General features: G+C 39.5%; 1 protein-coding gene across 6 annotated transcripts in view; it reads left to right on the top strand.

The window, feature by feature from the left end:
- Positions 1-18798, top strand: part of LOC106181107 (uncharacterized) — a 51976-nt gene that overhangs the window by 20125 nt on the left and 13053 nt on the right. For all 6 annotated transcript variants that reach the window (XM_086995248.1, XM_086995266.1, XM_086995257.1 and 3 more), the window contains 2 exons: positions 585-18075; positions 18450-18724. In XM_086995248.1, the coding sequence (XP_086851374.1) occupies positions 585-18075; positions 18450-18724 (17766 nt within the window). The remainder of the gene's footprint in view (positions 1-584; positions 18076-18449; positions 18725-18798) is intronic.

The following is an 18798-nucleotide window of genomic DNA, read 5'->3' as shown; positions in this document are numbered from 1 at the left end:
TTAAAACAACAGAAGTTTGTGCTGATTGTCCACATGTAGCAATAAGACACCCGAGTAAGAAATTGTTATTATGGTAAAAATCAAGTGACACACCAAGTGAAATTTTAAAATCCTCTTTGAAAATTTCATCTGACTGTTTTCAAAGAATGAATTCAAAACAAAATTTTGAACTTTTAAAGCTTTTTTATATAATAAAATGCACATGGTGTCTTGTGCTAATTTGGAAAGCTGCAGTTGACAATATCTAACTCATTTTTATTTAAATTTTATTTTATTTTTATTTTTACAATTTATTTTCAAAATGTTTGTCTGTCTTTTATCTCAAGGAAGTATTATTTGTGTGATATTTTGATATTCAATTATGAATGTGAAGGGAATATTTTATCACCAAAAGTGAACTTTGAGCACCAAGCCCCTATGATTTGGGGTGTTGGTATCAATTATCCAATCAATAATCCACCGAGCCTCCTCACACTGTTTTAAGCATGATCCAAAGGTGTCAGCTTCATTTACTGACCAATAAAAAACAGGAAAGAATTCTCACCTGCACTGATATTTGCAACGCCATTTGAAATTCCTTGCAGGAGAAGGCATCAGGCTTGGAACAGGAATTAGAAAATGTTCAAACTCAACTGAAGGCAGTTTCCGAAAATAGTAATAAACTTGAAAAGCAACTAGAAAACTTAGAGCAGGAACTTAACAATAAAAGTAAGGATTCAGAAACTTTCAAGCATAAATTAGAGGAAAAGGATTCAGAACTGCAAACTCTTTCTAGTAAGTTCTCTGAAAAGGAACTTGAAACAAAACAGACTTTACAAGAGAAAGAAACAGAACTGCAATCTTTGTCTGCAAAGATCAGCGAGAAGGAAAAAGAAATAACTGACTTTTGTACTAACATAGCTGTCCAGGGCCCTAATTTATCAGCTGCTGAGCAGTATTTCCAAAAACAACAGGAGCAGATTTCTTCTTTGAATGACCAGATAAGAGACATTTCTGTCAACATCACAGACCTGACTGACAAAAATTTAGATCTTGAAAAACAGTTAAGTATTTTGTCAGAAGAAAAGTCAACTATTGAAACAGCATCTAGAGCTGAACAGGGAAATTCTGAAAAGCAGCTGCAAGAACTAAACAAATGTCTAACTTCTACGACATCTGAATTGGAAAAAGTTCAGACAGAATTAAAACAGTCAAAGCAATTATGTGATAAATTGAGTCATGAACTTGAAGTGAAACAAGAGGAATTGAAAACAAATCAAGATAAATTGAAAGAACTAACTGAAAAGCTTACAGCAACTGAAAAAAATGAAACTAAGTTACAAGAAGAAGTGAACAGATTACAAGGGGAAGTACGTGAGATAACAGAGAAAATGTCTCAGTTAACAGAGGACATCTCTGGTAAACAAGAGATAATTTCCTCTCTAGAGGCTAAGAATTCAAAAGCTGAAGAAGAAAATGCTTCCTTACAAAAGGCAGTAGAAGCTGCAAATGCAGACAAAGGTGTCTTAAATGATAACATTAAGTCTTTATCAGACATATGTGAAACTTTAGAAACTGAACTTAAAACCACAAGGGATGAATCCAATGTAGCTGAGCAAGGACTTTCAAAGCGTGTCTCTGAGCTGGACTCCAGCCTACACAATTCTACGGAAAAAGTCAACTCTCTTGAAAACCAAGTCCAGCAGCTTTCGCACTCATTACAGGAAAGTGGAGAGAAGGTGAAGGTGCTAGAAACTGAAAACTTGGACCTACTACAAAAGCTACAATCTTCTAAAAATGATGCTCAATCAAAGCAATCTCAGTTTGATGAGAAAGTACAGGAGTTAAACACATATGTTAGTGAACTTGAATCTAAGGTGCTAGAATTGAATGATGCCAATGAAGCCCATGAAACAAAGTTGGCTAGTTTAGGAAATCAACTTCATGACAAAGATCAGCAAATACAGCAACTCCAACAAGATTTTGCTCAGAAGGAAACTGACCTTCAGAAAAGTTCTTCCGAAAATGGAAATAAGGTGCTCGAGTTGGATGAGGAACTAAGGGCTTCCCAAGCAAAGGTGGTAGAGTTGGATACACAGCTGCAACAGGCAACAGAACATTCCCAAAAGCTAACAAATGAACTTGCTCAAAAAGAAAGTGACTATGCAAAAGCTGTTGAAGAATTTGAAAATAAGGTACTCCAGAAGGATGGTGCTATTCAGACACATTTAGATGACTGTGCCAAACTTGATAGTCAGCTAAAACAGGGAGAGGAAGAAAGGGCAAAACTAGAAGGTGGACTGTCAGAGCTACAGCAGCAAAATGCTGCACTTCAAGACCAGATTAACAAGCAACAAGCTGCTTCAGAAGAACAGGGACTAACCATTAAGAACTTGGAAGAAAGGGTGGAAAATCTACAAAGCTCATTGAAGCAAATGACTGATAGTTCAGAGGGTAAACAAAATGAGCTGAATAAGACTGTGATAAGGCTACAAGATGAAATATCCACCTACATCCAGCAGTTGTCTGAGGGTAAAGAACATACTAAAGACTTGGAGGGTGAATTAGTTCAGAAGATTGGAGAGGTTGACACACTTAACTCAGAAATAACCAGTAAAGCTGATGAATTAGAACGTTCCCAGTCACTTCTTCAGACAAAATCTCTCGAAGTTGACAGTTTGCAGGCTTCTTTGGTAGGCAAAAACAAGGAGCTTGAAGAGCACCAAAAAGAATCTGCAAACACCATTCATGACATGCAAGAGCTAGTCTTAGAGCTTGAAGAAAATCTTTCTTCTCAGCAAAAAAGCAAATCGGACTTAGAAAGTGAAATAACTAAACTTAAGCAAGACCTTGAAAATCTACAGAATAGTCATTCTAAGGAGCTTTCCCAAATTCAGCAGAAATTAAAACAGGAAAAAGAACAGTGTGATGACCTAAGAGCTAGTATTAAAGATAAAGAAGATGATATTAACAGTATTACTCAAAAGTTGCAGGACGTTTCTAGTCAGTTACATACCGCTCTAAATGAGAAAGAGCAAGCTGATCAAGACTTCAGCCAAAGGAAAGAGGAACTCTTAGCACAGATCTCAGCACTGAATGAGAGTGCTCAGGCCAAGGAGGTGGAGCTGGAAAAGATGCAGATGTCCAGCTCAGAGAAGGAACAGCATTTGCATGAAGAGGCTGCTTCTCTTCGAGAGAAAACTAAACAGCTGTCAGAAGTGGTTGACCAACTACAACAGCAAGTCAAACTACAGGATGATCAGAATAAGCAACTGGCTGAAAAAGAAAAGCAGCTGCAGGAGTCTGTAGCAGAGTTGGACTCACAGTTAAAAGAGAAAACAGCAGCTCTTGGTGAACTAAATGAGTCAAGTAAACAAATGCAGAGTGAACTTAACAAGCAGGCTGAGCAACTCAGCAATGAGCTCTTACAGGTTCAGAATGAGAAGTCAGCCATTCAGACCCAATCTCAAAATATGGAGCAAGACTACCAGAAGGAGATTGAAAAGTTGACTGCTGAGGTCAAAGTTCAAAAGTCGTTACTTGCAGACAATACAGCACATTCTGAAGAAAGAATTGCCAAGTTAGAGCAGGAAATTGAAAACCTGAGAGACAGGCAGCAACAACTTACTGATTCATTAAATGAAAATCAAAAGGCACTGAAGGAGAAAGAGGAGGAACTTTCACACTTGTTTGAGGAGTTGAGCAGAAGAGATACCGAGCTAGATAGCTTGAAAGCCACCGCCTCTAAAATGGAGGAAGAACTTTCAGCAAAGGTCAATACTTTGTCTACTGAACTAGAAGAAACTAAGACAAACCTAGCACTTGTCAGAGAACAAGGTGAACAGAATACAAAACAACATAAAGAGGAACAGGCCAAGTTGCAAGACTTACTACAGCAGAAAGATGATGCTCTCGCTGATAATAAACAAAAGCTGGAACTGCTTCAACATTCCAAAGATGAAGCGGAGAAGTTGGTGCATGAACACTCAGAAACCATCATGTCCTTATCTGCTAAACTGGAGGAGAGAAACAAGAGACTTGCTGAAATGGAAGCCAGTCTGAAGGCAATTGAAGATTCCCATGCTGAGAAATTGAAAAATGCTCAGGATCAGTTGCAAGTTGAAAGTGAAAAATATAAAGAAATGGAAGCTTCATTGAACCAGGAGGTCTCTGCCTTGAAAGCCACCGTGAAAGAGAAAGAAAAGTTGCTTGCTGAGCTACAGACTACAACTGATAGAAGGGAGGCAGCTTTAAATCAAAAGATAAAAGACTTAAACAAAAAACTCATAGAAACTGAGGATGATTTTTATGACAAGGAGCAAGATTACAACAGCAAGATTAAAGATTTGAATGCCAAAATCAAGAAAAAAGAGAATAATTATGGAGAGCTTCAAGCATTTTCAAAGGCAGTTGAGGAAGATCTTTTCCAGCAAATCAAAGATCTGACAGACCAACTTAAACAGACGAGAGAAACACTGGAATTACAGGCACAGGAGTATGAAACCAAAGAATCTTCATATAAGGAAGAGGTAGCTTTTCTCACGAAAGAAGTTAAACAAGCCAAACGGAAAGAAGACCAAATGGCGACGGATTTAGGCCTTCTTAAGCAGGAAGCACAAGAAAGAGAGACATCCATTGAAACTTCACTGAAGAATAAAATTGAAAGTTTGACCAAAGATCTTGATCAGAGAGAAGTCCGTATTGAGCAAATCACTAACCAGCTCCTGGAGGCTAAGACAGAAGTGGAACAGTTCAGCAGTGCAGTGGAGGAGAAGGAAGAGAAAATAGAAAAATTATCAGAACACATCAAGAATAACAAAGCCAAATTGAAGACATTGACTGATGAATTACAGCAGAAGAGGAGTGAGGCTGAAGACTTGACTAAGCAACTGGAGGAAAAGGAGTCAGATGTAGTCTTCCTGACTCAGGAGGTTCAGGACAGGCAAAAGCAGCTGGATGAAGTGACTGCTCAGCATGATGAAGTGGCCAGTACATTAAATACAACAGAAAACCAATTACAGGACAGTAGAACCCAGGTAACAGAATTGTCATCTCAGCTGACACAGAAAACTGCTGAAGTGGAACAACTTTCAGCACAATGCCAGCAGAAGGAAAAGGAAAATGGAGAGATGGCAGAGCAGATACAGGGGTTACAGGCAGAGGTAGACCAGCTGAAGGTTAACTTGCAGATGACTCAGTCAGAGTGCCAAAATCTGACCAGTCAGTTAGGGGAACTAGAAAAGATAAAGCAAAACCTCACTGAAAAGGAATTAGATTACAAAGAGCAGATGGCATTACTGGCACAAAAATTGCAAGAAAAGGAAAATGCTTTAGCACAACAACAAGAGTCAGCCAAAGAAGCCTCCGAACTTAACCAACAAAAATCTACAGATTATGAAAGTCAAATATCCAACCTGACAAAGGACCGGGAGGAGTTGGATGCTTCAAACAAGCAACTTATGGAATCAGCTGAGAAAGAAAGAGAAGAACTTATGCAGAAAATTGCACTATTGTCTAATGATCTGCTGACAACCAGTGATACTCTTAAGGAGAAAACAGAACATTATGATTCAGAAATAGCAAGCTATAAAGAGAAAACATCTTCACTGGAACAGGAAATTGTTAGTAAAGAATCCCAGTTACAGCAGCAAATGTCTTCAGCATCAAAAGTTCAAGAGGGTTTGCAGCTTGAGATAGAAGAACTTGGCTCTCACCTGAAAGCATCCCAGCAAGAAAAACAATTGATTTTGGATGAAATGAAGGAAAAAGAAGATTATTCAAATAGTCAGCTTTCAGATTTAGCTGCCAAGTTCAACCTAGCATCAGAAGAATTAGCTGCTGTAAAGAAGTCTTTCAGTGAAGAAAAAGACACAATGTCAGACAGAATATCACAGCTAACAAAGGAATTGAAAGATAAAGCTGCTGAATTTGAACAGTTGCAGGGAAGCTTCCATATGACACAAGAGGAACTAGGATGTAAAATGGTGGATCTGACAGAAAAGTTACATTCATCAGAATGTGAACTAGAGTCTTTGAAAACTGCTACAGAAGAAGAAAAGAAACATCTCACTGGTCAAAAAGATGACATTGCTGAACAGCTGAAAGTGAAATGTGCTGAACTGGTTGAGTTGAAGTCAGCTTCACAAACTGTTCAGGAGCAACTTGGCAACAGAGTGGGGAACCTAACACAACAGATACAGGACCAGAGAGAAGAACTTGAGAAGTTGATGCAAGACTTTGCCATAGAAAGGGAACACTTACTTCACAATCAACAGTCTCTTTCTGAAGAGATTAGGCAGAAGGATTCAAGAATTCTTGAACTTGAGGGTGAAGTTTCACAGCAGGTTCAAGAAGTGCAAAGCTTGTCTCAAAAATCTTCTACAGAAAAAGAATCTCTACAGAAAGAAATTAAGGACTTAACCCATGCTCTTACTGAAAAGAAGGAAGAAATAACAGCACTTAAGGATGCTTTTGGTGAAGACACAGAAAAGTTGCATAATCAAATAACAGACTTACAGGGTCAACTGCAGAGTAAATCTTCCAAGGCAGAGGACTTGGGAGCACAACTTACCAACACCACAGCTGAGTACCAGAAAGAAAAAGAAAACTTAAGTGAAATTATCAGAAATCTAAATGAACAGATGGAGATGTTAGAAGAGGCATTGAAGGAAAAAGAAAAAGAACTGAACATTCAACAAGACCAGTTGATGAAGGCTACAAGGACAAATGAAGAATTAACAGAAAAGGTCAAAAATCTCGAAACTGCAGTTACAGACTTTAGTGAAAAACTTGGTACTGAGAGAGAAAATCTTGCCACAACCAAGAAAGAATCTGAAGAAAGGGTGACTGAATTACAGTGTCAGATTGATAGTCTTCTGGAAGCAAATACCAAGCTAGAAGGACGGATTCAGGAACGCACAGAGACAATAGCTGTATTAGAACAGGACATAGAAACAAGAGAACAGAAGCACTATCAGCAAGTACAAGGCAATTCTGAACACACTCAGCAGCTACAGGCCAACTTTGCAGAGCAGTTAGCATCCAAAGACCATGAGCTTGAAGTATCCAGAGGAAAATTTGCTGACTTACAGCAACAGCTACAGCAAGATATAGCTGACTTGACAGAAGCATTGAATAATTCACAACAAATGATGAAAGAGTCTGAGATTGAGCATTTGTCAAAAATATCAGCTTTAAGTCAAGAAATTCAAGAAAAGGACACTATTGTTACTGCTCTGAAGGAGAGCATAAAGGACCTGACAGATGTCAACAGTGAAAAAGACAGCTTCATATCTGAGCTGCAAGGTCAGGTGACCAAGATCCATGAAGAAGTTTTCAACAAGCAAATAGAGCTGCAGTCACTGTCTACATCTGTGGATGAGCAGAAGAGTCAGTCTGTAGCTGATAAAGAAGAAAGTGAGCAGAAAATGTTGACCTTAGAAAATGTGATAAGTGAGCTCAAATCTCAGGTGACCATATTTGATTCTCTTGTCTCTAGTCAGCAGTCTGGTTTGGAATTAGCAGTTCAGGAGAATGAGGAACTCTCCAATAAACTGAGGAAACAAAATGAACAGATTGGTGAAAACAGCACCTGTTTGGTATCTTTGGAAGCTAGTCTCAAAAACCTGACTGAAACCAATGAAGGGCTTCTTGGGGAAGTAAGTAGTTTAGAATCTGAACTTTCAAAAAGTCAAGAAAATGCCAAGACTTTGGAAGATACACTTGCAAAACAACAGAAATCTGGTGACGAAAAAGATCAGACAATAACAGCACTGACTGCAGAACTTGCACAGCTGAAGGACAAGCTTCAAGAATTAGATGGCAATCTAACAGAGAAAGACCAACTTCTAAAGGAAGTACAAGCACAACTGCAGATGTTTTCAGAGAAGTGCAGTGAACTGGAGTCTAACATTGAAGGCAAGAAAGATGAGTTGTCAAAACAAGCCGTACATTTGGAAGAGCTGCAGAGTGCTTTGAAACAGAAGGAAGCTGACATGAATAAATCACTACAGCAACTTGGAGAAAAAACAGAGTTTTGCGCCAGCCTGCAGCATGATCTGACTGGACTCCAGGGAAGATTTAATGACATGCAGGGTCAGTTGCAGCAAGATATTTCAGATCTGAAGGAAGCTGTCCAGCAAAAAGAAGCAGAAATCAACCAACAGAAACATCTTGTTGAGGAAAAGGAAAATGACTTCAGAGAGCAGAGTAAAGTAGTCTCTGAGCTTCAAGCAGATATGAGTGACAGAAATACCGCTGTTGAAAAGATGAAGCAGGACTTGGAAGAGGTACAGCAAGTCAGCCGTAGATCTGCAGAGGAAAAAGACCAACTAATTAACTCTCTGAGGGAGACCTTGCACGGTCTTCAGTTGCATGTTACAGAAATGGAGAACAAACATCAGGACAGTGAGAAAAATTGGGAAGAAAAGCATGCTGCCTTGTGTACACAGTTAGAAGTTGACACTGCCTCTTATAAACAGCAGTTAAGTGAAAGGGATGGTGTAATAGGGGCTTTGAGAGAAAACCTTCAAGATTTACAGAATGTCAACCTGGAGAAAGATACATTGCTGGACACCATGCAGAAACATATATCAAATGTACAAGCTGATGTTGCTGAAAAGCAAGCACTTTCCAACCAACTGACTGCAGAAGTTAGGAAACAACGAGAACTTTACACCACAGAGCATGCATCTAATCAACAGACGGTGGAGACCCTAGAAAAAACTGTTCAAGACTTGCAGTCACAGTTGATGTCTTCTGATACGATGATTTCTCAGTTGCACAGTGAGCTAGATAAAGCAGTAAAAACCCACGAACAATTGACAAATAAACTTCAGAACCAGCATTTGAAGATTGAAGAAAATAATAATACCTTGGCTAATCTGGAAACCAGCCTACAAGAAGTGACAGAGGCCAATGCCTCATTAAGTCAGGCACTTGTAGAGGTGGAAGATGAGTTAAGTAAGAGCAAGGGTGTTTGCAAGACCTTGGAAGACCAGCTGGCTGAATTGAGGCAATCTGGAGATGAAAAGGGTCAAACAATTTCAGATCTGCACACTGATCTCCAGCAAGCAAGAGACAAAGTTGCTGAACTGGAAGGCAATTTATCAGAGAAAGATGGATTGATTGATACTGTGAGTCAACAACTGGAAGCTTCTAGGACTCAGTTGAGTGAGATAACAAGCCAATTTGAAACAGAAAAAGGAAGCCTAGAACATGAGATTGCTAACAAAACAGCTGCCGTAGGTGTTATGAATCAAACACATACTGATCTTTCTGAAGTTTTGAAAGAAAAAGATGAAATGCTAGATGAATTGCAGAGACAGTTTGCTGAAATACAAGCAGATGTAGAACAGAAAGAGGTGACTATTACAGACCTCTCAAGTTGTGTACAAACTTTACAGCAGGCATACAAGCATTTTAGTGAGGAGAGCAAACAGAAAGAGACACTTTTAAGTCAGACTGTGAGTAACATGAAAGATCAATTAGAAGAATATGAAAAGACAGTGCAAGATATGACCAGCAAATTGGAAAAATCAGAGGAGGCTTATGCTAGTGTTTTGGACACTGTTTCACAACAGCAGAATAATATTGACACAAACTGCATAACACTGAATACTTTAGTGGATCAGTTGAAGTCGGCTGACAAATTGAATGAGGAACTCCAGAAACAAATGCAGGTCTTAGAAGAACAATATGCAGATCTTGCCAGGCAGCTAAGCACAGCCAAAGAAGAAAATGTTCAACTTCATGAGACTGTAGATTCTCTTAGATCCCATCTGCAGTCCTCAGATGAAGAGTTAAAAGTGCTTAAGGAGAAAGTAGAGACCCAGAATGGAGAGCTGGAATCCAGGGCACAGACCAATGCTAATCTGCAGGGTGTGTTAGCAGAATGGCAAAAAACTGGAGGTGACAAGGACAAAAGAATTGAAGCGCTTTTACAGCAGAGTCAGGAGCTTCAACAGAAGAACGATAATTTGGCAGACCAGCTGAAAAGTGCCAGTCAAGAACTTGATGAGTCTAGGGCTGAGTTAACAGAGCAGATTCAGCAGAAAGAAACAGATATAGCGCTGCTGTCAGAGGCAGTTGACAGGTTGACAGGAGAGGCAGAGGTTTACAAACAGCAGCTTTCAGATTTAAGCACAGAATGTATCAGTCTTACCTCAAATCTTAAAGAAATGACAGAGGATATTGAGGATAAGGAGGAACTAATAAAGGCTCTGGAAGATAGCATCGAAGAATCCAATCAACAGACAGCAAACTATGCTGAAGAAGTCCAAAAACTCAAAGCACATCTAGGCGACACCATTGGAGAAGTCCAGGGCTTGCAAAGTGTTCTCAAAGACAGAGATGACCAGTTTGCGACTTTCAGTCAAAATCTGCAAGAGACAAATGAGCAGATGAAAAAGTATGTTGAATCATGTGATCATTTACAGGCAGAGTACAACAGAGCTGACAAAGAAAAGAATGAGCTGTTGACCATTTTGACAGACTTACAAGCAGAGTATGATAATCTAACACAGAAGACAACTCAGTTGAAGGAAAGTTTAACTCTTGCTGGGGAACAGTGTAAAGAACTTGCTGAACAAAGAGATAAGCAAAAGGATACCCTGAAGGAAATGACAGAATCAATTCAATCTTTGACAAATGACAAGGAGCAACTGACTGTGAAGCAGAACCAAAATCTAGAAATAATAAGTGAACTAAATACACAATTGGATGGCTTGCATGAACAGTGTGAGGAGGCTCGCTCAGCTTTGACTGAGAAAGATAAAACTCTCTGTGAAAAAGATGCAACTATTTCAGATCTTGATGAGAAACTTGACACAATTTCAACTCAATTCCAGAACACTAATGAGGAAAATGCCATTTTGAAACAACAGTTAGAAGATGCCAACATGAAGCTGGTGTCTTTAACTGAGAACGCTGCAGGAAAGGAGGAGGAGATTGTCAAACTTGGAGAGCAGGTGGCCCAGAAGGACAGGCAACTCTTGGCTTTGACAGAGAATATAGGTGAGATGAACTCCCAGCTAGAAACAAATAGTGAACAGATAGAGAAATTACAAGGTGATCTCAATCAGTCTGTCTCTGAACATGATCAGAAACAAGCAAGGTGTTCAGAGTTGGAACAGGAGGTTTCTGTGTTGAAAGGCACCTTGGAAGAAACCAACCTGAAACTCCAGACTCAGGAACAGGAGCTAGATTCCTTGCAGGGCCAATTTGAGCAGGCAGTAGAGCAACTGGAGCTTGTTCGTACAGGGTTGAAGGAAAAGAATACCCAGATATCCACCATAAGTCAGGAAATGAATGCACAGATTGAGAAGGCACAGGAAGAGAATGCTGCTCTACAAGACCAGTGCAAGGGGCTCCAGGACCAATGTGAACAACTGGTCTCGGAGCTGAGAGTGCAGACACAGGCTGCAGAAGAGGGTGCTCTGCTGAAACAACAGCTAGAGGAGAACAGTATGAGGATGGTAGCTCTCAGCGAGGAGATGGCACAGAAAGAACAGCAGCTCATTGCTCTGACAGAAAACCTGGGAGATGTGAACTCACAGCTGCAGAGTTATACTGAACAAGTTGAAGAGCTACAGAAAAAATTAGAGCAAGCTGAGTTCAACTACCAAACAACACAGTCCACCTTGTCAGCTAGAGAAGAGCAGATTTCAGAATTGAAAACCTTTTTACAAGAAAGTAATGAAAAGTGTGACTCTTACTGTAATGAACTAGAATCTTTTCAGTCACAGCTGGACCAAACTGTAGAAGAGCTAGAACAGACCAGGGGTATAGTGAGGGAGAAGAATGCTCAGATTGAAACCATAAGTGAGGATTTCAGCAGCCAGACTCAGAAACATCAGGAAGAAGCTACATCATTACAGAATGAGATAAGTGAATTAAAGCTACAGTTAGAGTCTCTAGGGTATTCTGCTGATGAGAAAGATCAGAAATACAAAGAAGAGAAGGACTTGCTTATTGGGGAACTTGGTGAGCTTCAGCAACAGTACTCAACACTTCAGAAATTGACTGAGGAGAAAGAGAAGACACATGAAGAGGAAAAAGAAAGTCTTCAGACACAAATAAGTGACTTGGAGTCACAATTGCTTGCTAAAGATCACAAACACAAAGAGGAAAAAGAGATGTTAATTGTCCAGCTCACCGAATTACAACAACAATTAGAGGATGGTATTAAGTCCAGTGAGGAGAAGACTGAAATGTACGAAAGCGAGAAAAAGAATTTAGATGCAATGATTTCAAGACTTGAAACTGGGTTGGAACAAACTACTCAGAAAAATAAAGAAGAAAAAGATCTTTTAATTGGACAGCTGACAGACTTACAAGAGCAAGTTGAAAGTCTTACTTGTGCTTCTGATGAAAAAGATGATCAAATGAAACAGGAAAAACAAGCTCATGAGGAGAGGCTTTCTGAATTCCAGGACCTTTTGGATACCAAGAGTAAAAAATATAAAGAAGAAAAGGACACACTTATTGCTCAAATGTCGGAGTTACAACAACAGATAGAGGACATTGGGAAATCTTCTGATGAAGCCAACAAAAATTTTATTGCAGAGAAAGAGGAATTAGAGACACAACTGGCTGGTCTGCAGGAACAGTTGCAAAGGAGTGAGGAAACTAGCAAAGAAGAAAAGAATATGTTGATAAATCAGCTAACAGAGACTCAACAGCAAATGGAAGATGCAAGATTGACCCTTAACAAAAAGCTTGAAGAAGTTGAAAGGGAAAGGGAAGATTTGAAGACAACTATCGCAGATCTTACAGCCAGTATGGAAGAAACTGAAAGGAGTAGGGAAGAGGAGAAAGTGGCTTTGATTGCACAACTTACAGATGCACAAGAACAACTAGCACAGGCTATCAAAGCTAGCGAGGAGAAAGATGACCAGTTGAAGCTAAAGGCACAGGATCATGAAGAACAGCTTGCACAATTCCAAGAACTGTTAGATCAGAAAAGTCAGAAGTATAAGGAAGAAAAAGACACACTGATTGCTCAGCTAACTGAATTACAGCAACAGATTGAAGATATGGGGAAATCTTCTGAAGAAGTCAGGCAGAGTTTTATTGAAGAAAAACAGGGGTTGGAGACCAAAGTTGGTGAATTACAGGAACAAATAGACAGCAACAACCAGAAAAACAAAGAAGAGAAGGACTTGTTGATACAGCAACTAACTGATCTTCAGCAGCAAATGGAAGTTGCAAGAGTGACTTCTGAAGAGAAGACTGAAAGACTTGAAAATGAAAGGAATGATCTGGAAACAAAAGTTGCAGAAGTGCAAGAGCAATTGGAGATAAATAATCAAAAACACAAAGAAGAAAAAGAGATGTTAATAAACCAGCTATCAGAAGTCCAGCAGAGACTTGAAGAGACTGGCATGTCTTCTGAAGAGAAAGCTGAAAGATATGAAAAAGAAAAACAAGAATTGAATGCAGCATTAAGGGATCTTACCTCCCAGCTAGAACAAAATGCTAAAAACCATTGTGAAGAAAAAGGTTTGTTGATAGCTCAGCTTACAGATCTGCAAGAACAAGTAGATTCTCTAACCAAAACTTCTGAAGAAAATGAAAAACAGTTCAAAGAAGAGAAACAAGCACTTGAAGACAGACTTACAGAGTTCCAAGATTTGTTAGACCACAAAAGCCAAAAATATAAGGAAGAAAAAGATACTTTGATTGCTCAGCTTACTGAATTACAACAACAGTTTGAAGATGTGGAGAAGTCTTCTGAAGAAGCCAAAGAGAGTTTTATTGAAGAAAGGAAAGAGTATGAGGCCAAGGTAGGAGAATTACAGGAACAAATAGAAAACAATAACCAGAAATACAAAGAAGAGAAGGACTTGTTGATACAGCAACTAACAGACCTTCAGCAGCAAATGGAAAATGCAAGAGTGACTTCTGAAGAGAAGACTGAAAGACTTGAAAATGAAAAGAATGACTTGGAAACAAAAGTTGCAGAAAAACAAGAGCAATTGGAGACTAATACCCAAACACACAAAGAGGAAAAGGAGATGTTGATAAACCAGCTATCAGAAGTGCAACAGAAACTTGAAGAGACTGGCATGTCTTCTGAAGAGAAGGCTGAAAGATATGAAAAAGAAAAACAAGAATTAAACACAGCATTAAGGGATCTTACAATCCAGCTAGAACAAAATACTAAAAACCATGGTGAAGAAAAAGGTCTGTTGATAGCTCAACTAACAGAGCTGCAAGAACAAGTGGAATCTCTAATGAAGACTTCTGAGGAAAAAGATGAACAGTTCAAGCAAGAGAAACAAGCACTTGAAAACGGACTTACTGAGTTCCAAGATTTGTTAGATCGGAAAAGTCAGAAATATAAGGAAGAAAAAAACACTCTTATTGCTCAACGTACTGAATTACAGCAACAGTTTGAAGATGTGGAGAAGTCTTCTGAAGAAGCCAAAGAGAGTTTTATTGAAGAAAGGAAAGAGTATGAGGCCAAGGTAGGAGAATTACAGGAACTAATAGAAAACAATAATCAGAAATACAAAGAAGAGAAGGACTTGTTGATACAGCAACTAATAGATCTTCAGCAGCAAATGGAAGATGCAAGAGTGACTTCTGAAGAGAAGACTGAAAGACTTGAAAATGAAAGGAATGATCTGGAAACAAAAGTTGCAGAAAAACAAGAGCAATTGGAGACTAATACCCAAACACATAAAGAGGAAAAAGAGATGTTGATAAATCAGCTATCAGAAGTGCAACAGAAACTTGAAGAGACTGGCATGTCTTCTGAAGAGAAAGCTGAAAGATATGAAAAAGAAAAACAAGAATTGAATGCAGCATTAAGGGATCTTACCACCCAGCTAGAACAAAATACTAAAAACCATGGTGAAGAAAAAGGTTTGTTGATAGCTCAGCTAACAGAGTTGCAGGAACAAGTAGAATCTTTAATGAAGACTTCAGAGGAAAAGGATGAACAGTTCAAGCAAGAGAAACAAGCACTTGAAGACAGGCTGACAGAATTCCAAGATTTGTTAGATCAGAAAAGTCAAAATTATAAGGAAGAAAAAGATACTTTGATTGCCCAGCTTACTGAGTTGCAACAACAGATTGAAGAAGTGGGGAAATCTTCTGAAGAAGCCAGTGAAAATTATTTGTCAGAAAAAGAAGGCTTTGAGTCACAGTTAGCTGAACTGCAACAACAGCTAGATAAGAATGAACAAAGACACAAAGAAGAAAAGGACATGTTGATAAACCAACTCACAGAGGTGCAGCAACAGCTGGAAGAGACTGGGATGTCTTCTGAAGAGAAATTTGAGAAGTTAGAAAAAGAGAAACAGGAATACAAGGCCATGCTTGCCCAGATTCAGGTGGCATCAGAAGAGAACCAGGCTGTGATGATGGAGAAAGACCAGTGCATATCCCAGCTTAGTCAACAAGTTGAGGCCACGTCATCTCAACTGCAGTTCTCTGCTCAGCAGACGGAGCACCTGCAGCAGGAATGTGAGAGACAGCAGGCCGCAGTTGTTGACAGAGATGAAAGAATCACTGCTCTGAATCAGATCTGCGATGAACTGAAACAGAATATGACTGAAATGGCAGAGCAGCAGGAGGTTTGGCAGCAGGAATTTAAAAAGGTCTCTGCTGAGCTAGAGGAAAAATCTACTCTTTTGCTGGAAAAAGAAAATGTTATGGCTACACTTTCTGAGAATCTTGTGGAGAAAGACTCTGAGATGTCCCATATAATGGAGAACTTGCAACAAGCCAATACAAAGCAGCAGAGTATTAGTGAAGAACTAGAACAGTTTAAAGTACAATATCAAGAACTCATTAGTCAGGTACAGTCACTTCAGGAAGAGAAAGAGGAAAGAAATAAAACTCTGGCTGAAAGGGAATCACACTTAACAGAGTCGGCAGATAAATTGGACGAGATGAGAACACAACTGGATGATAGCACAAATAGGAACAAGCAGCTTGTAGAAGAAAACCAGCAGTTTAAATTAGACCTTGAAGCTAAGTTTGAAGAAATAGCAAAGTTTACTGAAAATGTGAACAATTTGTCCACCATATTGGAGCAAACTAGTGCAGACTTGGACTGGCATAAGGCAAAACTTGAGGACTCTGCAAACCAGCTGCAGGTGTACGCAGATGACATTCAGAACCTGAAGTCACAGCTACAGGATACTCAGATGGAGCTCGATCTTTCCAAACAAGAGAGGGAGAAACTTAATACTCAAGTTGCAGTCCTCTCTCAGGGAACAGAAGAAGTACGGCATTCTCTTTCTGGCAAAGACCAGATGATTTTAGAATTGAGTGAGCAGGTCTCACAGCTCCAAGGCCAGGGAACCTTGCAACAAAATGAATATGAAAAGTTGCAGGAAGAGCTTCAGAAAACAAAATCTAAACTTGAAGATATCCAGCAGATGGCAGCTGAAAAAGAAGGGCACATGGCCTCTCTGATTGAAAGTGTAGAATCCAAAAATGATGAGGTGAAAGCATTGAGAGAAAAGTTGGAAGATCTTAGGAAGAATGCTGCAGCCGATGTAGAACAGAGAGACATGCAACTTGAAGAGGCTTCCAGCGAGATAGCAGCTGTTAAAGAGCAGCTTAAACAAGCGCTGTCAGACTGTGACACTCTGAAATATTCTGAAGAGGATAAGAACAAAGAGATAGCAACATTACATGAAACCCTCCAAGAGATCAGTGCCAAGTTACAGGAGAGTGTTGCTGAGGTTCACAGTTTGAGAGCATCACAAGAGGCTCAGGCTGGTGACCTGGATGAGAGACTTAGAGAAAAAGATGACATCTTACACAAAAAGGACAGCGATATTGAGCAAATTACTAAACAGCTGGAATTGGAGACAAGACAGTTAAAGGAATCACAGGAATTAATATCTGTAAAAGAGGAAGAACTTGATGCTGTTAAAGCCAAGCTGAAAACTGTTGCGGAAGAAAAGCAGTCTCTTCAAACAACATTGGCTGAAAAAGAGGAGAGAATAATGACATTGAATTCCTCTTTGTCAGAACTTGCAGAACAACTTCAAACTGTGGATGTTGAAAAGGAAAGGCTGAGATGTCAGGTGGACCATACAGCACAACAGAGTGAACAGGCTCAGGTGTCTGCTGAAGAAAAGGACCAGCAGCTGATTGTCATGTCTCAGTCCATTCAACAACTTAATGAGCAGATACAAGAGTATGCTACCCAGATAGTCAACCTCAAGACAAGTCTAGAAACAACTGAGGGAGCTCTTCAGGGGAAGGACACAGAAATTGCCTCTTTACAGGAGCAGTTGACTAAAGTCACGAGCCAGGATGAAAACCTTCAGGAGGAACTAAAAATGGCTGTTGATCATGCCAAGAAACTGCACGATATTGTGTCTGAAAAAGATCTGCAGATATATAACTTAACAGCCGAGTTGTCAACCACGTCTGATCACGCTGAAGAGTTGAGTGCCTCAATCACGGAAAAAGATGGACAAATAGTTGCCATGACAACTGAGCAGCAGGAATTGGAAGGAGAACTGGAACGTTACATCAATGAAATACAGGTACTTCAGACTAGACTGGAACATTCCAATAAACATTTACAGAAAATCAAGAATGCTTTCTCAAACAAGGAGAAAAGCATGTCCTCTTTCATGGAAGAGATTCAGGAAATGAATTCAAAAGTGGAAGAATATGCTGAGGAGACGCACACCTTGAGAGTGCAAGTCCAGGAGGCAGCAGAGGTCATACAGCACCTCAATGAAACAGTTGCAGAGAAAGAACAGAAGATTCAGTCACTGCTTTCTGAGAAGGAATCTCGGGTTATTCTTCCTGGAACAGACCAAGATAAGGAGAAAGCAGATCTAATTGACCAGCAGGCAGTAGAGAAAGATCAACTCGCAGAAAAGGATGAAAAAGATGAAGCTTTGGAGACAGTGAGAAAAACACTTAAGGATAAAGAAACTCAAATGAAAAAGTATTTGATGCTGATAAAGAAACTGAAACTGGAAAACAAGCATTTGAAGGAGAAGGGAAAGGAAAGACAGTCCCATGAAGGAGAGGAGATGCAGCAGATGACACAAGGAGGAGACTCCATGGAGGTTGTGGAGGAGATGGTGCGGCCCCAACATGCTGCACTGCAAGGTAAACATCTGTGCTTGATGTGATGTGCCAGGTACTTAAAGCAGTAAATACTCGACTGCATAGCAATACATCTGATTACACTGTGTACCAGTGTTTTGTTTTGCTGATTTTTAATGTGATACAGGCATTTACTGTCATTTTATTTTTAAACTTGATTACCTTCTGTGACAAATTTTAAATTAATTATCCTACTACACATTTTTCTTGTAAATAGTAGTTTGAAAGCCTTTATTTTTCTTCATAATATTATTATTTGATTTGAAGTTTTTATGGAATTTAGAAGTGAACTTGAGATTTCAGAATTGAAAAATGTAAGTTTACAGTTTATTTAATCATTTGAATGCATATGATAAGCACTGAATTTTGTATTCAAGGTACCAGTCAGGCCACATCACAGCAGAATGAAGAAAAGGTGGAACAGTTAACCCAACAGCTCCAGGATTCAGCCAGCCAGGTAGAGGGTCTCCAAGAAAAGCTAACACAGTATGAGCACCAGCTGCAGGAGTCAGCCAGCCAAGTAGAGAACCTTCAAGGCAAAGTGATTCAGTACGAGCACCAGCTCCAGGCATCTGCTGGCCAGATCCAGACCCTGCAGAACACTGCTGCACAGTATGAGAGACAACTGGCCGAGCTGCAGAATGCACAAGCAGTAAGTTTTAGAAAATGGCTAGTAATCATTGGATAGAGCAGGTTAAAGTGAGAAATAGAGGATTAAGTCTGTGA

The sequence above is a fragment of the Lingula anatina genome, chromosome 1 (assembly GCF_051362555.1).
Source record: "Lingula anatina isolate TDL-2025a chromosome 1, LinAna3.0, whole genome shotgun sequence".
Lineage (NCBI taxonomy): Eukaryota > Metazoa > Brachiopoda > Lingulata > Lingulida > Lingulidae > Lingula > Lingula anatina.
The sequence above is the reverse complement of the archived record's forward strand: the minus strand, read 5'-3'. Positions and strand labels throughout refer to the sequence as shown.